The 22956-nt window shown below is 39.4% G+C and overlaps 2 protein-coding genes across 3 annotated transcripts in view; one reads left to right on the top strand and one right to left on the bottom strand.

The window, feature by feature from the left end:
* The first annotated feature begins 953 nt into the window (after nucleotides 1-953).
* On the top strand, nucleotides 954-9775 carry LOC144030558 (uncharacterized). The gene is made up of 15 exons (XM_077536980.1): nucleotides 954-1037; nucleotides 1350-1426; nucleotides 4335-4432; nucleotides 4856-4897; nucleotides 6182-6208; nucleotides 6301-6372; nucleotides 6460-6525; nucleotides 6646-6672; nucleotides 6981-7025; nucleotides 8549-8584; nucleotides 8662-8742; nucleotides 8825-8921; nucleotides 8996-9105; nucleotides 9278-9397; nucleotides 9641-9775. The coding sequence occupies exons 2-15, from the start codon at nucleotides 1351-1353 to the stop codon at nucleotides 9668-9670; spliced, it is 927 nt and encodes a 308-aa protein (XP_077393106.1). The 5' UTR covers nucleotides 954-1037; nucleotide 1350; the 3' UTR covers nucleotides 9671-9775.
* Nucleotides 9776-10646: 871 nt separating this feature from the next.
* raph1a (Ras association (RalGDS/AF-6) and pleckstrin homology domains 1a) overlaps nucleotides 10647-22956 on the bottom strand; it is a 75580-nt gene continuing 63270 nt past the window's right edge. For both annotated transcript variants that reach the window (XM_077536832.1, XM_077536833.1), the window contains 8 exons: nucleotides 19473-19594; nucleotides 19309-19374; nucleotides 19024-19167; nucleotides 18830-18940; nucleotides 17344-17442; nucleotides 17130-17250; nucleotides 15902-16032; nucleotides 10647-14124 (listed from right to left, as the gene is read on the bottom strand). In XM_077536832.1, the coding sequence (XP_077392958.1) occupies nucleotides 12010-14124; nucleotides 15902-16032; nucleotides 17130-17250; nucleotides 17344-17442; nucleotides 18830-18940; nucleotides 19024-19167; nucleotides 19309-19374; nucleotides 19473-19594 (2909 nt within the window). In that variant the 3' untranslated portion in view covers nucleotides 10647-12009. The remainder of the gene's footprint in view (nucleotides 14125-15901; nucleotides 16033-17129; nucleotides 17251-17343; nucleotides 17443-18829; nucleotides 18941-19023; nucleotides 19168-19308; nucleotides 19375-19472; nucleotides 19595-22956) is intronic.

The raw sequence follows: 22956 nt of genomic DNA, 5'->3' as shown, positions 1-22956 counted from the left end.
CAAAAAAATCCATTCCAGAGTCGAAACTTACTGTCATAAAACCTTTACCTCCGTAAGCAATGTTTTAAGCAACACTTCAGACGTTCAGAATTGTCAAACAAGTGTAAAAATGTGTTAAGAGGGAACAGGAAGCTGTTTGGGAAACATTACTGCCACCTAGTGGCGTTTTGAAGGTTTTGCTGGAATGAAGTGTTTAGAAATACTTTCCACAGTCAGCAAACCTCAAGCAGTCTAAAAAAAAAAAAAAAGAAGCTTTAAGCTGTTTAAAGCCAATTGCAGCTGACATTTACTGTCAAACTAAACATAAAAAAATACATATTAAAACAACCACATAAATAGATTACCTATTTACCTTATACCTTATGTTACCTTAACACTAGTGGGAAATGCTATAGACATGCTAACAAATAGCGTCTATGTAACAGTGTTATATTTTTAAGGATGTGATGTGACCACAAATGGTCTATAGAGCAACACATTTAGAGTAGGGTATTTTACCAATACTCACAGGCATGTATTTTTTTTGTTTTTTATGACCCCATTCACGTATATCCGTAAATCTATATTCAATTCTTGCCAGGTGGCCAAAGTGTGAACACCAGAGGGAGTAGCACAAATCTATTGAATTGAAGCAAAGCACTTCTTTACATTGTATTTAATGATGTCATTGTATGTTTTGATACAGTACAATATTAAAGAGTGATGTTTTTCTTGAGAAAAAAAATCAACATTAAAACCATATTTGTTTTCGTTTTGAAGTGTGGCTGCCCCGTTCCTCCCTAATTTAAAATACTTAATGTACACTTGAAGTGAGCAAGCAGCGGCATGTGCATTAAATAAAGTGCAGATTGAATCACGATTTGTATGCTTTTAGAGAAACAAGCTGCTGCTTCATCCTCTTTGTCTCTGCTGTTTGGCTCAACGATGTGATTATGTCTGCAAAAACAGATGCCAGCGCCTGTGCTGCATTTCTGCACACTTCCAAGTCGGGAAGCATCGGGGAAAGGAGAGCCTCTCGAACAGGACTGCAATGCAAGGTAATGACAAAGTTCTTCTTCTTTTATTTATTTATATTGCTATTTTGGTGGATTCGCCTGAATTTGTATTGATAGATTTGTTCAATACACGCAACAGAGACTTTATGAGGTTATTTACACGAGACTTTTTGAGATACACGTGTATTCATAACATCAAAGAAATCTGTTATATATTTATTTTTATTTTTTACAAGTACAAAAATGCTCACATTTGATGGACTCTATCAAAGAAGTCTAATCTCATTGTTGTGCACTGCACTGTGATCATAGTGAGAGCTGCTCCTAATATTTTGTTGATCTGCTTTTCATCAGGATGAAGATGTTGCTTCAGTCACTTCTGGGATGGACCGCCTTCCTCCTCCAGGCAGATCATCCAGTCTCCTCCAGCAGTAAGTACACTACTGATATTCAGTGTTGCCGGCGTGTTACTCAAAAAAGTTGCTTTCTAAAGTAACTAATAGTCTAACGCGTTACTTTATTCTACAAAGTAGTCTGATTAAAGTTACTGTCCAGAGAATCAATGCGTTACTCCACATTTTCATGAAGAAGGCAAGCTATCTCACTGTTGTAACAGTCACAAACAACTACTGCTAACTACGAAGATGAGGCAGAAGTCATTGATCACCACACTGAATTCAGCCATGGTCTGGTCATGAATGGTTTGCACATTCAAAACAAAAGTGATGATACTTTTACTACTAGTTTTATTAACCAACAGGCACACAACACAACAAAAAAAGTGTGCATTATGGACCATAAAAGTGGTAAAAAAAAAAAAAATTATTTCCATCCTCAACTGGTCCGTGAAGCATTATGGGATGAGGTCGTCTCCGCCCTCTCGCCAGGGGAAGTGACGTCAGACAAGTTACGTTTTCAGTAGGGGTGGAACAAAAAAACGATTCGACCGAACCATCGTTCGTCAAGGGGAGCTAAACGACCGTATCGGTTGCGAGTGAGGCTTTATGGTTTTCATAACAATAGCAAGAGTTCTGCGCCGTGCTCTACTTGTTTTGTTTACATTTCAGTACCATCACCATTCAAGCTACTTCCGTGTTTCCGTGCTCGCGACACGGCGCGCGCGCGCGCAACGAGTGACAACATACAAATGGAGACAGTTAGCAGAAGCCGGTGCCGTACACCTCGGTATTTCCCATGGCTATCGAGTCCTCTCGGTGCACTTGTATGTCCCGGGCCGGCGTTGGTACTGCGCGCGAGCCAAAAAGAATTAACTCCCGTGACGATCCAATGCATGGATTCAAACGACACAGGTATGTCCCACAGCCAACACACCAGCTAAGCTAAAAGCACACTGCAAGTATCTCATTTCTCAGTTTGTGGCTCCCTGTCAACGTCTACAACTAGCATGAGCAGCAGATAGGAGAACTGAGACGTGCCCGTGATTACGACAGCCCAAAAAACAAAATATAAACAGTAGTGATTCTGTGGTCATCATCGTGTCTCAGATTAAAAAAACAAAAAAAGATGTCATACATTAACCAAAAATGAAAGTGATGACAAAAGAAAAAAAATTGTTAAATACAAAAATTGTTGATTAAAAAGGGAAATGAACTTTTGGAAATATTTTTGCACATATTAAGTGGTTAAAATGTGTTTGATAGATTTATTGTTCCATAAGGTGGCTTCATATTTCTTTTGGCTGGACGGTAGGTTTATTTCATGTCTTAAATTTATGTTTCTGAAATACTTCACAATGTGCAAATATTCTGTTTAACTGTGTTGGTGTCTGTCTAAAGGTTGAATATTTATATTTAACATTAAATTATCAACCTTTTGTTTTCCTGATCCTTAATTTGAAGAGAAAAAACAAACAAACCAAAAAACAATTCTAACTGTCAATAACTACTAATAAATATTTAAACTGATACATGTGTACACACTGGAATAGCGGAACAAACAAACAATAGAGGAATTTAGGGGATTTTCATTTTCAACCTGGATAGATTTTTATTTTTTGTTTTATAAAAAGTATTTACGTTACAAGAAGTCAAGAGAGACTGCCTATTTTGTTTTTCATAAAAAAAAACTTTATTTTCATGTTAAAAATGCACTTTCAATAAAGTATTTGAAACTCCGTTTCTACTGCATTATTTTTACGTTGAGATGGTGTTATCGGCAGCTGCTGAAAGTAACTAAAAAAGTAACTTTTAATCTAACTTAGTTACTTTTAAAATCAAGTAATCAGTAACGCAATTTAGTTACTTTTAAAACCAAGTAATCAGTAAAGTAACTAAGTTACTTTTTCAAGGTAACTGTGGCAACACTGCTGATATTTCACATTATGCATTTACAGTGCCTTGTGAAAGTATTAGCCCCCTTTGAACTTTTTGACCAATTGCCACATTTCAGGTTTCAAACTTAAAAGATGTAAAATTGGATTTTTGTGAAGCATCGCCAATTGAACGCAATTTATTTATTTTAAGCTATTTTTTTAACTAATAAATAAGTGAACAGTAAGGCATGCAAAGTTATTCACCCCTTTTCTCTCAGTGCAGCCAATTGACCCCAGAAGTTTCCTGATGATTTCTGAATTATCCAATGTTGACCTAACCTGGCAATGGGGTACATGCCACGGAAAAGGCGGACTGTTTTTTTTTTTTTTTTTGTGCTTCTGACTTTGTGCCCCTGGGTTGCGCGTTCGCAAACCAGACCGGAAATAAACTGATGTGCAAAATCACGTCCCGCCTCTTCCGTGGCATATACCCCATAGGCAGATGGATAGTACATGTCAATCGGGTACCTCTCCACAGTAATTTCGTCGGGAAAAGGCGGGACATTCTGTACAATAATTCGAGCTGGTTGGACGATGCGACATTCTACACGTTTGTTTTAACCAATCACGGCCACGGGTGAAAATTTCGTCTTTGTTCTCGTCAAAGGGGGGGGGGGGCACAAACACCTTACCAGCTAGAAATGCATGAAGCGCCTCTCGTTGTTCAACATTCAACAAGGAAACGGTGAGTCATTCTGCGAGAACAGAATTAATTGTAGCGTCCATATTGGGTTTGTTTGTTAGCTCCGGCGTTGATGCTGGCTTCCTGATTTCGTCACAGTTGCATATCCCGCCCCCAAACACAATGTTGCTCTGTGATTGGTCCAGCTGTTATCACTATCAGCTGGATCCGGACAAGATGTATTCTCCGGAGTTTGTGAACTCATAAATACCTCGAGAATTCATCTTGCGTGAGACAAATAAAGTCCACCTGTGTGTAATCTACTGTAATGTAAATGATGAAATAACACACAAGATAATCTGCATTTTGTTGTCTTTGTGTGCAGGGTTTTTCTCATCCCCAGTCAAGTCATGTGATGTTTTCATTCTTCCTCCGCTTCCTCCTCCTCTCTTTCCTCCACTCCAGCGAAGAGCAGAATTGATAGTAACAGTCACACATAACGGTCACTTGATTAGATACACCTGCATATTCCAAGTGGAATCAGAATAAAAAATATAATTCTGTAAATAAATTAATTGTAATTGCCAGAGAACGTTGATGTGTCACTGCCTGGTTCTGAAACAGTACAATTTACTAATTGTATAAAACTAATATTTTTATTTATTTATTTGTAACTTTTTTAGAAAGGGAAAGTTTAATGTAACCGCTGCACTGCAGTAAGAACATGTAGTCTCAAAAAAAAAAAAAAAAAAAAAAGAAGAGCATTATTATTATCATTGCAAATACAAATGTAGAATTATTCCATTTGATGTCATTCATTGGATTGTGCAAGTGTACTTAATATTTTGGGAAGTAAGTGTGTGTGTTTTTACTGATGGTAAACTAATTGTTTGTTTGTTTGTTTAGGTTGATATAAGAGAACACATCACAGGGCCAAAAGGAGAGAAGGCAAGTCATGCTGGAATATTTAAAAAAATGTAAACATGAAATTCAACATGCATAAAAATGAAATATAAATATTAAATAAGCAGTCTGCAGAATTAATCTATAAAAATAAAATAGAATATTTTATTAAATTGAATTGTAGTATTTGGATTCAGTTATTTTACTGTCATGGATTTTCTTTTAATCATTTGTCATTGGATTAATTAGTCATTATGGCATTGAACATTGATGTATCATAAAAAGAAAAAAAAAATCTCATTGTTTGGAATATTAGCATTATACTAATATTATAGTATAATATACATTGTTTTATTATGTATTATTATATTAGTTTATTGTTAGAAGATAACAGTATTTATTAATTTATTTGTTACTTTATTAATTGTGTTGAGTTATATTATTGCATTATATATGACGCGAATTCTTATCATGTTTTAATATCGTTTAGAACATTATTATACTCAGTTTATAGTTTTACGCTTCACCGACCCCTCCCCAGGGAAGAACAAAATGTTTTTGCGCTCCCAATTCTCCAGTGACATACTATTTTTTCCATAAAGTTGTTGTAAATACACCTCTGGCGAGGAGCTAATACTCGTTGCACATTCTCTGACGATAAGAGCACTACTGCCACCTTCTGTAGTGGATGTGCAATTACACTTTAATTGTACAGCAAAAAACAAAATATATATATATATATATATATATATATATATATATATAGTACAATAGATATTCAATTTTTGTTTACATTGTTGTACAATCAGTCACACTATTGTTTAAAAGTGACGTTCTTAACATTTTTGACCTTGGGGTCCAACTTTTCTTGTGCAAATTGGCCCAGGGCCCATCCACATATTATTTGTTTGCATTTAATAACTACATCAAATTTGCTTACAGTTTAAACATATAAAAGGTAATTAAGGATCAAATAACCAATTAAAAAAATATAAATAAATAATCTTGTATAATGTGATCCTCAAAAAGACATTTATTGATGTGTAAACTTTTGAACCCAAGATGCCAAAGAGGAAAATAATTCCTGCAATAAATCAAATTCAGTCTCAAGTCAAGCTTATTACCTTAAAAGTAATCATTTAATTTGACCACGGTAAAAATGATGGAAATGGTGATGAGGTTTGTCTTAACTTTTGATTTCTTTTTTTTGTTTGTTTAGAATAGAATTGCATGATAATATCCATCATTGAAATAGCTATTAATATATTGCAGTCATTTTTATTCATCTGAAATTGTTGTAATTGTATGTGTTTGTGTTCCTATTAAAAGGGCTGTCGAGGAGCCAGGGGACCAAAGGTAGACCCAAACACGCACGCGCGCGCGCACACACACACACACACCCACTTGAAACATGAGAAACAACAGCCTTCGCCTTGTGTATATTTCAGGGTCAAGCGGGTGTAATGGGTGCCGAGGGAGCAGCAGGAAATCGAGGGCGGACGGGACCGATTGGGCAGCAGGTCTCCTCCAACGTCACCCTCAAACTATTCCACTCTGACGAGCATGTACTGTCGGTCATGCTAATAGGCCGTGTTTATTGATTGCAGGGAGAGAAAGGCTACAGAGGCTGGAGGGGCCTCAAGGGAGAAAAAGGACCACCGTGCATCATGAAGGTACATTGAAAGTCTTGTCAGATGTTGTTGCACAGTTATATTGTTTAACTGTTATGTCACTGCACTACAAAAAGCACGTCTCCAAACTTTGTTGAATTTGATTTATTTTTATTTTAATAGGGCAGTAAAGGACTACCGGGATTGCGGGTAAGGGCCCACTTTAACGTCTCATTTTGAGTAGGAACTCAAATTATTGTTACAGGACAAACCTGGCCCTTTAAAAGTTGTATTATGGAGAATGGAGTGTTGCAGTGCCGCACTTTGGCACAGGAGGGCGGTGTTGGTTCAGAAAGTGAATGGGAGCTATATGTTGGTGGAAAAAGCCAAAATCAAGTTTGATTTTGTGGAAGCAACGAAAAGAGAATCTGCCTGCTCAGTCTCACCACGGTTAAGAGGTCACTGGACAGGGGAAGAGGGTTTAGCACTGTTATTGACATTTATTTACGTCATTTCAGGGGGATAAAGGCTTGAAAGGAGACACAGGACTCAAAGGAGATACTGTGAGTAAAATAAGACTTATTTTGATCCCTGAATTTACCAAATTGCTCAAACAGGACTTCTATGCCCCCTTTCCGCTGCCTGCATGGCTCAAAGCACAGCTTTTTTCACAGTATGGACAGTGTTATTTTCTTAGTATGCTTTATTTTGCATCTGTGAGCTGATGTACCTGGCCAAAAAGTTCCAATTTTGTCTCATCTATCCATAGACAAGCCACAGATTTTACAGGACAATGTCCCTATGGACAGACAAGACAAAAGTGGAAGCTTTCACAATTGCATAACCTTTACCAATATTTAAAAACAAACAAACAAACAAACAAACAAAAACACAGACCCACACACACTGTCCCTACTAGAGCTCAGATTCGCTTCGCACCCAAATCCACATTGCTATTCTTTACTGTTCATGCAACAAATCCCGAATCAACTTGAATGGAGACAGATGAACATATTGTACTCCAAAAAATGAAAACAAAATCCAATTTGGTCATAATGATAAATGGAGTGAACTTAAACCATATACACAATACTGTATGTGCTTTCATCTTATCTTTTTTTTTTTTGTATATCAACACTGTATGCAGTAGTTTCATGTTTTTTTAAAAAAAAGAAAAAATTCTTTTGAACAATTAAAAAGCAATGTTGAATTTTCATTGCATTTGTATTTATTACTTTTGTCAAATTAAATTTATTTCTGTGACCACCAAGTTTATTATAATTTTGAAATTTTCATTTTAGTTAGTTTTTATTTTGAGTTTTGTTTTTTGTTTTATTTAGTTTTAATTAGTTTTCAGGGTGGTTCTGTTAGTTTTTGTTATTTAATAAACGCTTAACTTTAGTTTGTTAGTTTCAGTATTAGTTTTAGTTAAAAAAAAAAAAAAAAAGTGTAGTGTGTGCAACATTTAAAAAAAAAAAAAAAACACCTTGGGAGCGAGGTCATCTGAAGGTGCTTTTCTATTGGCTGCTGCTAAATGACATCACTTCTGTGAGACAATCTTTCAAACGTACTTATTGCGGCGGTTAATATCAAAATAAACCTACCGTACTTAAAATTACATTTAAAGACTAAAACGAAGGACATTTTTTGCTATAATTATAGTTAGTTTTAGTTAGTTTTGTAAACTCAAAATGTAGTTTGTTAGTTTTCGTTTTTTAAAAAGCATTTTCGTTTTTATTTTATTTCGTTAATGAAACTGTTTTTTTGTATTTTAGTTGTATTTATTTTCATTAGTTTTAGTTAACTAAAAATAACGTTGGTGACCACCTTGGATTTTCCTTTGATTAACATTGGGGTATGAACAAATGAGTCCATCTGTCAAGAACGTTCTCAAGGTGTAGCCTGCCTCTCACCTAGTCAGGGATAGGCTCCATCTACCCAAATCTCCAAAATGCTGTTTATAGTAATAAATAAATAAATAAATAGATGTATGCAGATTCTCCACGTGTGGCACTTCTAGGGCGCCCTAAACCTTTCTATTAGATCTTCACACCTTGACTATGGAAAACGTGTCTCATCTACACAGGGTGAGCCGGGCGTTGTGGGGACGTGTGGCGAGGAGGTAGTACTGCAGATCAATTTCCAAACACTGTGGACCATTACTGAAATATACTGAAAGTAAATACATTGTCATCCCAGGGTGCCAGCGGCTTATGGGGGGAGCCAGGTCCTAAAGGAGTGCAGGGCTCCAGAGGAGAGCCTGGTGGCAGAGGAACCATGGTAGATTCAAACTAAAAATGCTGGTGAAACTCGTTATAGTCTATAAACCTTCTAAATGTGGGTTTGATATTGATCCACAAAGGGTTTGAAGGGATCAACTGGGCCCACCGGAAAGCTGGGTCAACCTGGTTTGGGGGGACTGCCTGGTATGACTGGAGCCCCGGGACTTCCTGGACAAGGTGTGCCATAACCACACATCCCCATCCTGGCGTTGTCGCAGAGGAGACTTGATTGTCTTTTGCTTGCCTTGTAGTGTACCTTCTCACAGGTCAGCCGGGGGAACCAGGAAATCGAGGTCCCTCAGTCGCATGTAGCTGTTCCAGGGACCGAACCCCTGAACAATTGCCGGATCGAGTCCAAACGGTCTGTTCCATCCTATGGTGCACTTAATTACTAACATGACCTAGAAGCTGTCTAAAAACTCCTGAACTCACTCTAGTTCTTTGGCACAGTGAGGCCACATGATGGCGCCAGTGCACCACTTTTATATAGTTCGATCTGTTGTCGGTTCTTTTCTGACCAGTTGTGTTTGCAGATATTTATAGCAGATGGAGAGACAACGATGAGGAAGCTGCAAGGAGAAAATGTGATGGTTCTTCGAACCGACAAGCAGGCTCTCTACATATACACCGAAGCCCAGTGGATCGATGTACTGGTAATCGCGTTTTATGACCTCATGGCAGGAATCAATGAATCATCATTCTCCAATGAAAAGCATGTAGCGCCACATTTTTGGCTTTCTTTTTGTTATGACATTTAGAAATCCATACTGTACTGTTCGTCGGGAAACTATGTACTTAAATGGACAGATCGCATCAAATGTGTTCTTACTGCCTAATACAATTGATGACATCTTATTTCTTTTCTCTTTCTGTGCTGCTGTCTCCGACGGACCAAGAACCCAAATAGTGAAAGCATCCCCGCTTGAGTCCTCATGAGTTCCCAACATGTTCAGTTCAACACGCGCATGAATATTGTTCCAGCATTTGCTTGAATTGACCATTGATTTGTCAATAAACCTTTTGAATGCAAATGCTGTAGTTTTTGTCAGTTTATCTAGGCAACTAGTTTGTGACCATAAAAATAAAACAAAAATAGTTACTAGTTAATCGAACCATTTTTAGATTTGTGAATGTAACAGTTTTTTGATTTTTAATATCACTAGCATAGGGCCAAAACTTATGTTAAAATTTGGTACATTTCAGATTTTCTTGACAAACCTATCGGCTACTATTGTTCATTCCACACGTGTGCTATTTTTTACACGTTCCTGACCAATCTAGTGTTGAACAGGCCTTACTCGCTTTCCCAATGTTTACGGTTGAACAAACTGCGAAGTGATGATTTTGAAGTTACAAGGATTCCACCCGATGCCAACAATGTTTCACATATGGACGTGACATGTTCCACATATATGTGAAACATATCACTTCCATATAAGGCAGCATACCAGGTGTGGGGGAGGTCTTGAACACGAGGTGAACACTAAGGTGCGAACGTTTGCGACGAAGATAGTGAATGCGTGTTCTCATCAGTTCGTTCAAAGTTCACAAACGTTTGCCTATGCAATTTTAAATGGTAAGTCAACAGCAAATTTTTCTTTACAATATGTTGTTTGCGACCCAAAAAGTCCAAACAATGCACTGTGATTAATACTGAGCTTGTGCAATTTAGTTAAGCAAGCAAATTCCACCTGTTTTTTTTTTTAAATCCAATTTAGGAGGGGGACCTTTTTTTTTTTTTTTTTCACCACTCACACAAAACATGGTCTCTCAGGTGGGGAAGCGAACATGACATGCGTTAAGTTGTTCTTGATCAATGAAAAGCATGTCTAAATTTTGTCTCAAGTGGCTGATGCAGCTGGCAAATAGCAACATGGTGTCTAAAATGAAAAATAGAGGCCATTCGAGAATAGTGTATTTTATTGCCAGATTAGTCAGATCATGGATTGATTTGCTAAGAACTAACTGAACGGATGTATTGAGGTTTATGTTGAGCAGCCCTAATCTGACATGAGCACAGTCACGGGGTTCTGTGTGGCTTCTTTGGAGCGCCACACACTGCAATGTGGCATACTACATTGCTCACTAATCGAAAAAAGTATCATCAGCAAGTCAGCTTTGTAAAATATTGGCCTAAGTCATAAAAATAAATAAATAAATGAACCAAATAAATCATTATATACTGATTACATTTATTCATTTGATTTCAGGGTAGAATTTAGGGATGGGCAAGTACCGATACAAGTGATCGGTATCGGGTCGATACAGGCCGTATTTTTAGCTATCGAGTATTCTGGACGCTGCCGATGGCAGTCATTGATACTGAAGGAAAACAAAATGTCATTTAAGTCGGTCTTGAGTCAAACATCAGTTGATCATGTGCGTTTAAATGAAATTTTATATATCAAGAGTATTAGAGCCTGAGGTATTACTAATTGAATTTAACTAAGGACATAGCCGACGTTTAAGGCAAAAAAAAACAAAAAATGACTATGGCCATTATTTTAAGAGAGTGACGATACATAAAGTGTAAAGAAATAATAAAATTACAAGTTTTCATTTGAACAGACAGTTTAACCAAGATGAATAAACACTTGACATCAAATGAAATTTTCCTTTGACACCTTTAAAACTTCAAATAATAATTATGTGATAATAACATCTTTCCAGTATTAAATAATCTTATAGAAAAACACAGAAAAAGTTTGAACTGAAAAAGCCCTCCCCCTCCTCCCAGTCCACAACATAGATTAACTATAAACAACTCTTACAAACAGCGCCTTGCATCCTTCATCATTGCTGCGGGTCCATTTGTGTACCAGCAAAACCAAAACATTTCTAATGTAAAGCTGCACATATATTGTGGGAAAAAAAGTTGAAGGGGTTTGCCTGCTCGGTATACACATAAGGTATACACCTAATCATACAATAAAACAAACATACTGCATCCGTGTATATACGGTATGTTTCTTGACTGAATAACTTCAACATATACTGCTAATGAGACTAATAATACTTGTAATGATAATGCGTATTAAGTCAATAGCAGTCAGATCCAAAGCTGCTTCCTGTTTGGGTTCCAGTCAGAAGTGACCCGCCTTCTTCCTTTCATGCACGTGATTTGACTGAACCAATCAAATCACTACTTTGGCTGGATTTTGGTCTGACCGCATCTCGAGGATTAAGGAGGAGTCGCACAACTCAAAACGGAAGATGATCCCGCCGCGGGGACGCGATAAATAGTTTCAAAGTCTTTGCTTGTCATCTACCACTCGCTGGTCAGTTTGGTGCTTTGGTCCCGTTTTGGCGGCGCGGGAGGCGGTCCTCGCCGCAGCGTTGCATAGCCTGAGACGTTAGCGCTGTGTTTGGCCGACTGGGAGCGCGCGTGGTGGCGGGACAGCGTTTGCGTGTGCCCGCGCGCCGCCTGCTGCTGCTGAAGGAGCTCAGGCGGCGGCGGCGGGAGGAGGGCCATGTCGTCCATGGTGGCCACGGGCTCCATCTTGGAGGAAGGGAGGAGGTGGGAGGACGTGAGCGAGCCGTGGCGGGAAACCGACTTCCTCTTCAGGGTGCGGTTGAGGTCCTCCAGGAAGTGCGTCTTAAGTGCCAGGTTGCTCGGCCCTGCAGATTTGGGCGACGTGGGGGGCACAGGGGAGGAGTAGGAAGGCAGGGCGGGGGGCGGGGTCTGAGAGAGCGGCGGCGACGTCGTCGTGTCGTATGGGCTCGTGTTGCTGGAACGTCGGTTTAGCGCCGGTGGCGCCGCCGCCCCTTTTTTCAGGGAGCCTTGCTTCCACGAAGACGACAGCGACGCTGGCTGATGCTGCTTCTGAGGCTGGGGGTTGACCACGGCCACCTTCGGCGGGTGATGGAACTCGGATGGGTGGGGCGGAGGAGGAAAAAGCTCAGAGTCACTTGGCGGGGGCGGGAAGTAGTCGGGGGATGCCTCGAGGTGCTGCGGTTGGGAAAGCGGCGGCGGGGGCGGAGGTGAAGGGAAGTCCGAAGAGGACTGGTGCTGCTGCTGGCTTGATTGGAGCCCCTGCAGCGCCAGCGGCAGGTTGGCCAAATTCAGCTTCCCCGGCTTGGGAAGCGGCGTCGGGAGGGCAGGCGAGTCCTTGGAGGGCGAGCCGGTCGCTGACGAGGAGCTGGAGGACGTGCCGGCTTGTCCGAATTTGCTGAGCAGGCTCTCGACTTTCTTGGGCCTGTCGTCCGGCGCCTCGCCCGAACCGGAGCGCACCGACGAGGCCCTCTGCGGGGCCGGCGGGGGCCCCCGCTTGGCGGACGAAGTAGAAGTAGTAGGCGACTTTTTGATGGGGGAGCCCGTCTTTGAGGAAGGCGGAGGGGGGAACTCGGCGAGGGATCCGTCCGGAGGAGGTGGGGGGAACTCGGGGGACTGGGGAGCGACAGCACCGCCGGGCTGCCATTTTGGTTTTGCCTTGACTGCCGGGGGGGACTGGGGGGCGCCGAACTTTGAACCTTCCATGGAGTTTGAGGAAGGAAGAGGAGAGGGAGCGGCGTTGCCCGGGAACTGATTGACAATCTGCTTGACCAACGACGGGGTCGCCATGGAGATGGCGGACGAGGAGGAGGAAGGGGAGAGGACGAGGTTTTTCGATGAGAGGCTGTGCTGCTTGGGCAGGGTGGGGGGCGGCTGATTGGGGGAGTGGCCTGTGGAGAAGCTCTGCTGCTTCTTGACAGGTCCGTGACTGCTGGCGGGCGGTGTGGGCGACACCGGAGATAGCGCGAGCGGGAGGGAGGAGGGGCCTGCAGGTTTGCGTGCCGTTTGCGGAGGAAACCCGCCACCGGTGAAGGTTTTGGGCGGTGCCGGAGGCGGGGCGTTGGGGGACAAGGGCTGCAGGGAGGCAGGCGGCGAGAGCTCCGCCGGAGGGGGAGGTGGAGAAGACTCCGCTGACATAGCCGGGGTGAAGTCATAAACCATGTTGGGGAACTTCTGGGCCAGGAACTGCTGGAGGCCAGCGTTGGACAGTTGAGCGTGGTGATCCGGCGTGGAGTCGAGGGGCGGAGGCAACTCGTCGTTTTCCAGGATCTCCGGCGGCGGAGGTGGGAGGTACACAGACTCGTGCGACTCATCCGGCCCTGCGGGCGGAGGAGGCGGCGGAGGGGAGGGCGGCGACGGGGGCGTGGCAACATAAGCGGCCGGGAGAGTGTTGTAATTGGGCGCCGGCTGCGCTCCGGACTGGTTCTGGTTCTGCAAGCGAGCGAGCGTGCTGTACTTGATGTAGGCGGCCTCACTTTCCGTCACCGACAGGGACGGAAAATCGTCGGTGTAGCTGCTTCGAGAAGGCGGCGTCTGAGACTGGGGAAAAGAGGAGACGGTGGGGATCTGCAAGGGGATGGGCTTACTGATGGCATCCATCTTCATCATCTGCAGGTGGAAAGAAAAAGGGAAATGAAAGGAGTGACAGAAAACAAACATTTTATTTTGTAGCATTCCGAAACAAAATGCAGCAAGTTCAACAGCAAGACAATGCAAAAACTGCAAGCACAACAGGAAACTAAATCTACTGCACTCTAGTAAATTGGTGCATCAAAAGCATTAAGTACATTTACAACTTTCTTTTCATATAGAGCTGATGCGTAGTACGCAATTAAAATCAATTCCGATTCAGCCACGCCTGCTTTCAACTAGGGGTGCACCAATCACAATTTTCCGGCCAATCACCGATCTTTCAAAAAGTCTGACCTGCCGACCCCAATTATTTTCATAACCAGCAGCATACACCTTCAATGTTCCAATCTTGTATGATTGGAAATCATTGATCAATATCTGTGATATAATACAAACGGGCTGGTTTTAACTGCACATCAAGTAGTTCTCTCAAATGAAAATGAAAAGCTGATTAGTCTTCTCAGTAGAAGAGGACAGCGGATGACTTCTGAGGAGGGAGATGAGACCATTGGAAAAACATCGGTTTATTTTTAAGGGATGGGGCCAATCACAGACCATCCGGCCAATCAATTGGTGCACCGCTACTTTCCAACACAACAACATTCAACAAAGTTTGGGCCCATTTTTATATGTGCTAAGTAGTGATAAATCAATTTTTGTTTCCCAGGGCTGATACCGTTTATTAGTCAGCTAGGAGGCCAATAACGGATATTTGGAGCGGATATTCATTAGCAGTAGAAGAGAAAATATTAGCATAAAAAAACCCTAATGCATGATTGTTAAAACAACAAAAATTTTCAACATGATTTAAAATTCTAAAAAAAATCAAATTAAATAAAAAAAAAAATCAGCAAACTTCCAGGGTCAGCAACATATGTCGAGTAAATGAAAAATGAAAAATAAATAGCTCCCTAAAGTTTTCCACAGTAAAGTTCCCAGTGTCAGCGGCATCTTTTGTAATGTTAAGTGAAAATTTAGATACATACACAAAAAGTTCTATGAAGTTAACCCAGTTTTAAACTTGTGTTTTTGTCAGGGTTCACAAAAACTTTCACAAGATATTCACAGAAAGTGAAAACTGAATGTTCAAAAACATTTTTTTGTGACAAGTAAAACCCGTGTGAACATATTTGTAACCTTTTCCAAACCGTGACGAAAACCCCAAATTCACGAAGTTCGCAAACATTCGCCACTCAGTGAGATCTGACCTTGATCAGACTTCAGATTTGTAACAGAAAAATTAAAATAAATAAAAATATATTTAAAAAAAATAAAAAAATATATTAAAAAAAAAAAAAGAAAAAAGAAAAAGAAAAGAAAAAAACACAATGCCGATCTTTGTTAAAATATCGGCATTCCAATCACTTCCAGCATCCCATCCGTGTAACTGCCACAGTCAGTTGGGGTCAATTTCAAGGTTCATGTGTTAGCACGTGTCACCACACAACAGATTTCAAGCAGTCTTCACAGCTGCACCGCTAGACTGGATGATTACGAGTAGTAGATCGAAATGTTTGATATCATGCGGATTGCAAAAACAAAAACCCAAACAATTATATATGAACACGCTCAAACTCTTTCCTCTCTAACCTCTGCTGCTTCCGCCACCAGCACACAGTGGCACTGCCAAGAGCCCTTTCACCTTTGACCTCTGGCAGGAATGCAGAGGGGAAACATGGGAATTGCGGTCCGACAAAGGACAAGGAAAGGAGTCGGAATCGTGTTTGTGTGTGTGTTTTGCATGCAGTCGCACCTCTCCTTGCGTCCCCCTCCTCCATGCATCAGAAAAGATGGAGCTGACGACACTCTGGGAGCGGGCGTGGCCTGATGATGTCATCTCTGACACACCACTGTCCGATTGGCTGGAGTAGTTGGACTGAGACTCTGATGTGTGGACATAAAATCAAAAGCGCTTTGAGATTTTTGGTTCATTCAATTCATTTTGTGCCATTTTAGGGATTCTGTACTGATTTTGACACATTTTAAGATTCTTCATTTGATTTGAGGTTATAGTAAGGATTCTTAATTTTATTTTGTGACTTTTTTTTTTAATTATTGTGAAATTGTCCATTTGCTTTTGTGTCATTTTCATAATCTGTCATTTGATGATGTGCTGTTTTAGAAATTATTTGTGATTTTTTAAAAAATCAAAATTAGAATTTCAATTTGGCTTACTTTAGGAAGAATTTATTTTGTTTTGTGACAATGGAAATGTGCCATTTGATGTGTCATTTTAGAGGCTCTTAATGTGTCTGTCATTTTTGAAAATGTACTATTTTAGGAATTATTTAATTGATGTTGACTCAATTGAAAAATTTTCATTTGTTTCATTTTAGGAATCTCGGAATTTTGAGTCATTTGTATCAGAAAATTTTTAAAATAATTAAAAGTTTGTGTCATTACAGATATAAGTGAGTTTAAATTTTGACACATTTTAGAATTATTCAATTAATTGTAGCATTTTAAAAATTCATGATTTTGAAACAGTTTAGGAGCCATTTGATTTATTATTTTAGACTTGGTTAGATTTTAGTGATTCATGAATTAATTTTGTGCAATTTGGCAATTATTTAAGGCGTGACAGTCGTGTTGGGAATCTTGTTATTTTTTAGACGTTTTAGGAATTTTTTTCATTTTTTTAAATCCTGAATTTGATTTTATGTCATCTTTGAAATTCATTTCATTTGATTTTTTTTTTTTTTTTTTTTTTTTTTTTTTTTTTTTTTTAAAGATGAACATCATTCTTGATTTTGGGTAATTAAGATTCCATGACTACATGTTTTTCTTTGATTAAAGCATATAACCCGCCTCTAGTTCAGAATCATAATCTGACTCAAATGTAAGAATTTTATCAAATTACCGCTGATCACCTCTGCAGTACATCAAACTGAAACATATCTATAACGTTATATATTTGGCCTCATTCTGAGCATATCCATTTAGACTGTGTGGTGTCCTAAATTGTCAGAAGACAAAGTCACCTGGAAGACTGGATGAGGAAGAGCCTGATTTGATGGAGGAGGAGGAGAGCGAAGACCAATCATAGGCGGCCTCCGTCCTTCTCATGGCCTCCTGAAAGTTGACGTACAGCTGCTTGCCATACTGCACGAAAAAGACATTTCAAGACTTGATGCCATTGTTGTTCATTTGTGCCATCAAAAGGCCAGTCGGCGATGTTTGATGTGATGTTGTTACCTTGGCAATGCGAATACTGTTGACCCACTGCTGGAGTGTTCTGACGTCATCGCAGCAGAGATACTTGATGTATTGGGACTTCTTCTGGATTTGAGGGTGCTACACAGACACATACATTTATACATTTATACAAGACGCTTGAAATTCTGCCACCTCGACACGGCAAAAATAAAAATAGAATTAAATACTAAAGCAGGGTATCTGAGGATGCTAAATGTTCTCATGTCTCTCATCCACTTAATGCGACTTTGGGGAGTGGGAAGTAGGGCAGTGGTGTCCAAAAAATGGCCCGGGGGCCATTTGCGGCCCGTCGCTCATTTTTCAGTGGCCCACGTCATATGCTAAAAATGACATTTGACTCAGTTCAAATACAATAAACAAAAATGTCTGGAGATGGTCAAAGTGCCATAAAAGGTTATTTTAGTTAACTAAAGTTAATGAAAAAACTCAAACTAAAATTCAAAAAACAATATTGTTACCGAAATAAAATAACGAAAATGCTTTTAAAAAAACGAAAACTAACTGAAACTACATTTTATGTTTACAAAACTAACTATAATTATAGCAAACGTCCCTCGTTTTAGTCTTTGGCAATTAATTTAATGAATGAGCCTTTGGGGATGATTTGAAACGTGATTTTTAGTAGATTTATTTTGATATAAACCGGAATAATGACGTTTGAAAGTATGTCACACAGAAATGACGTCTTCTAACAGCAGCCAATAGAAAAGCACCAAAAGTTGATGTTGCTCCCATGGTGTTTTTTAAATATTGCGCACAAGTAATTCATATTTAAGACAAAAGAAAAAACAAAAAACTAATTCTAATACTGAAACTAACAAACTAAACTAAAGCTAAGCATTTTTAAAATAACTTAACTAATAAAAACTAACAGAACCACTCTGAAAACTAATAAAAACTAACTAAAATAAAAAATTCCAAAACTATAATAAACCTATTGCCATATTACAAATAAATTGGTTTATATACTGTAGCATTTTTCTAAATATGCAAAAACACAAATTATTTGTACAATTTTTAGGACTAAACACAATTTCTCTTCATAACATGTGGCCCTTGCGTCTTTCTGATTTTCTGTGTGTGGCCCTCAAATGAAAAAGTTTGGACACCCCTGAAGTAGGCGCTCAATATTATATAACTTCCTGTTATTCCAGTGATAGTTTGTATTCTTCGAAATTCAAGATCAAATCAGATCAAAATGGGGATATAACTTGGATTGAAGGGGCGTTTGACCTTATTTTCACACAATCTAAAATGAATAAAATTATTTGTAATGAATTGTAATTATATTTTTGTAATTACATAGTTATGCATATTTTACCACAACTTAGGAAAAATAAAAATCCATGTTATATCACAATTCGTCGATTAGGTTTTTGACTAATGTGAAAATGAAATTGCTGAATAGCCACCAGGGGGCGATATAAGCCACGTTGTCATCAAGTATGATTGATGAAGGGTGTACCTTAAGCACCATGCAGAAGTCGGTCGGAGCCTTGTACTTGCTCTTGTAATCTTGGCCGTGGTAGACGTTCACATGGTCCAATTGGAGAAAACAAACCAGGTCTCTGGACGCCTGAACAGACAAACACGCCAGTCACCTTTTTTTGTTGTTGTAACGTTTCATTATTTCCAATTCACACTGGCACAGTCACACACCTTGGCTTTGCCTTTGGGGACGTAGTAGATACCGGAGGCTCTCAATAGGAAGTAGCGTTTCTTCCAGGACTTTTTTCCATCCTCTTTCAGCCACAGGACACCCTCCATCTCTGGGACTGACACCGAGCTGCCGCCAAAACACTCCTGACATACAATGGGAAATGGTCAACAAGCGAGAGATTACCATTGCTGAAATTTCTTCACAACAATCTTTTTTTTTTTCTTCAAACAATAGTTTGTTAATGATGATGATGATGAGCTGCTGCATGCAATGCATCAACTAACCTCCAACAGGGCCTCTTTGTTCCGCTCAGCCATCTCGCAAGTCTCCTTCCGCCCCAACAAATAATTCTGCATCAGCCCCCCAAAAAATCAGCTATTAAAACATGCACGTTTAATGTATTTATTTTTGGGTGGTGGTGGGAGGCGGGGTCAATCAGGTGAATTACCTGTGGATTCTTGAACACTGCATACTTCTCAATGCGTTCAGTGAACATGAGGCGGTTCTGGCTGTCTCTGGTCCAGTTCAGCAGGTTCTCCACCAGGTTCTCATGATCCTCAAAGACGCGTTCTGCAAAGAAAATCCGCCATATAAATATATACAAGAACATTTACGGTAGATGTTTCAATTGCCTATCATAAGCAGACATCCATGATTTCCAAAAACAATGTGAAATGTGGACTCGTCAGACCACAGCACTGTAGATATCCTTCAAAATGATGTCACGGTCATTCTTTCATATTACGGACCATCGATGATGAAATCCCTAAATTCCTTGCAATTGTGCCAATTGTAGGTTGAGAAAGTTTGTTCTTACAATGTTGATTATTTGCTCACGCAGTTGTTTACAAAGTGGTTAACTCATTCACTCCCAGCCATTTTCACAGAAGCAGTCCCGCTCGCTCCCGGCTATTTTACCAGATTTTGACTGCTTTTGCAAGGCCCACAGAATATTGTGTTCTATTGCTATAAAATCATGGAACCTATCAAAAGATGAAAGTATCTTCTTTCATCAGGAAAAAAAAAAGAGTATATTTCTATCAGTTTCCGTTTTGCAGCAATTAGCATTAGAATATAGTAGGGGTGTGAATTGCCTAGTACCTGATGATTCGATCCGTATCACGATTCATAGGTCACAATTTGATTTGATACCGATTAATCCCAATACGAATTTACAAGTCGATTGTTATGATATTTTTACTCAAATTTAGAAAATACTATTCAGTTAACTTATACATGATATATTGCAGAATCGATTTTTTTAACACCCCTAGAATATAGCTAAGTTTCATCTATCTTCACAAATCTATTTAGAATTATGAGTAATTGCGTTTTTTTTTCAACATGGCCCTGGTTGATCTCCTTTGCTCTGCTGCCACCTGCTGGCTGTTTGTCTAATAACTACCATTTCTGCAACAGTTCTTTGCAGTTGAGAGACTGCATCAAAGAGTTCTGTATGCTCTAGCATTAAAAAAAATAAATAAATAAATAAATAAATAAATAAATAAATAAATAAAAACATAAAATGCGTCTTTGGGACACTTAAAACATTAAACAACAACAACGTATTTATAAGTTATTGGGAACAAATGAGTTAACCTCACCGTATACCTTTTCCAATTTTTTTTTTATAATTTTTTTTTTTTAGCATAACTCAACTTTCACAGTCATTTGTTGACTCCCTGTGTCAGCTTTTTGAAATGTGGTGCAGGTATCAGAATTATTGAAAAATCCCATTCACGTTCATCAGTTTGAACATTAAATATCTTATCCCTTGAACTGAATATACAGCATCATCGACCCTAATGAAGATCAGCTGTTTGGAAAATGAAGCTACATGGTTTGGAAGACAAACATCCCAACTTCATTGGAATTCGAGTTTGCACTTAAGAATTTCAAACTTTATTTTTATGTAACAGTACAACTTTTGTCTCCACAAAATTAGATTTAACATGAAATTGATTAAACTCTAAATGTTCTTGTAAAAATGTGACTTCTCATGACACAATGACTTTATAGTTCTTTTTTTTAGTGTGATCCTCAAACTACTTGGTAAAATCATGCTTTCTTCTCTCCAATTTTAGGTCCATGATGACGTTTCTTAACAACATTAAAGCTGTTGTACACTGCATTGTTTTCTTTGTTTGTTGTCTTTATTAACTCATTCACTCCCAACCATTTTCACAGAAGTGTTTTCCTGGATTTTGACTGATTTTTCAAGGCCCGCGAAATATTATGTTCTATTGCTATAAAAATATGTAACATACCAAAAGAGAGATTAGAGTCTCTTCTTTTATCAGGTCAAAAAAAAGTATATTCCTATCTGTTTCCGCTGTGCAGCAATTAGCAATAGAACATAGCTAAGTTTCATCGTTTTTCACAATTCTGCTTATAACTGTGGGGAAATCTTCTTGTTTTAACATGGCCTGGTTGATCTCTTATACTCTGCTGCCACTCAAGCATTTTCTGCAGTAGGGAGACTGCATCAAAGCCTTCTCTATGCTCTGGCATAAAAAACAACAAAAAACGTATAAATACGTCTTTGGGACACTTAAAACATTTAAAATATGACGTATTTATACGTTTTGGGGAGCTAATGAGTTAATTTTGACACATGTAGTCAGAACATACATTATAGTGACAATATCAAATCATTTCGGCATTGTAAAGCATGAAAAACACTGCAACCAGTAGAGAGAAAAAAATACAGCAACAACTTTAATAAAAGCTCAGCTCATTATTGGTCGTCCCACTAATTTGAGAGGGTGTGTGTGGATATTGTGCAAATGGAAGCAGTTTTCCTCTTTTGGCACAAGAACAACACAAACAAATTTCTGTACTTGGAAATGCGATATCAAACTAATTACATGGGGCCATTTCCTGTAGGGGGAGCAGGGAGAGGTCAGGGGTTACGATGTGATAGGAAGTGAATGCCTCTCTCACTAAAGGACACAGCGGGGTTTCTGCTGGATTGTGTGCGTGTTTGTGTGTATAGTTACTGTGTGTTTATGTTGTGTGAAAGGATCTCAGTGTGAGTCACTAATTCCATTAATGAAGAGTCACCAGTTACTCTGCATACAACCTTCATTGTCTAGACAGTTTTCAGAGGTTTGTATCCACTAATAAGGTGCATTTTTACCTTCTTTTTTTATAAGACAAACACTGAATGGCTGGTAGAGCCCTCAAGATGTGGGTTACATCACACGCATCACCACACAGGACCTACATAAACATTGTGTGCGTGTGTTTGTGTGTGTCAAAGACTGTTAAGTGGAGTTGAAGCTGATAGTACAGTGTGTATATGTGTGCCCGCAAAACACACATCTCTCCCATCCACCCCCTCGAGGAGAGTGTGTACTCATCTTTGTTGTTGAATATCTGAGTGCATGCAAGTCTTTGGACCACTCGTTGATGTTGCGTTCAAGCACCCTGGGACGTGCTACTTGTACCAGTGACAAGTGACTACCATTAAATTGATGACTTACAAAAGATCTAACCAAGTTTTTACTGTCGTCTACAAAGACCCGCCAAACAATACCGGATAGCCACAAAATGTGTCCGTCCCCAAAAAGGGTCCGGACAGAAACGATGAAAAACTGAACAAGGAATAACGGTTAACTCATTTGCTCCCAGCCATTTTCACAGAAGCAATCACGTTCACTCCCGGCTGTTTTACTGGATTTTGACTGATTTTGAAAGGCCCACAGAATATTGTGTTCTATTGCTATAAAAATATGGAACCTATCAAACGAAAGATTAAAGTCTCTTCTTTCATCAGGAAAAAACAAAAGAAAATTTCTATCGGTTTCCATTTTGCAGCAATTAGCATTAGAATATAGCTAGGTTTAATCAATGTTCACAAATCTATTTAGAATTGTGAGTAATTGGGCTTTTTGTCCAACATGGCCCTGGTTGATCTCCTTGGCTCTTCT

The sequence above is a fragment of the Festucalex cinctus genome, chromosome 11 (assembly GCF_051991245.1).
Source record: "Festucalex cinctus isolate MCC-2025b chromosome 11, RoL_Fcin_1.0, whole genome shotgun sequence".
Classification (NCBI taxonomy): Eukaryota; Metazoa; Chordata; class Actinopteri; order Syngnathiformes; family Syngnathidae; genus Festucalex; species Festucalex cinctus.
Note: the sequence above shows the minus strand (reverse complement) of the source record. Positions and strands in the feature narration are given on the sequence as shown.

Bases quoted from the DNA above. Each gene is read 5' to 3' on its own strand.
- LOC144030558 (XM_077536980.1), top strand. From the start codon at position 1,351: ATGAAGATGTTGCTTCAGTCACTTCTGGGATGGACCGCCTTCCTCCTC. The intron at 8,743-8,824 runs GTAGATTCAAAC...TGATCCACAAAG, and splicing joins CTGGTGGCAGAGGAACCATG to GGTTTGAAGGGATCAACTGG. The intron at 9,398-9,640 runs GTAATCGCGTTT...CGACGGACCAAG, and splicing joins CCCAGTGGATCGATGTACTG to AACCCAAATAGTGAAAGCAT.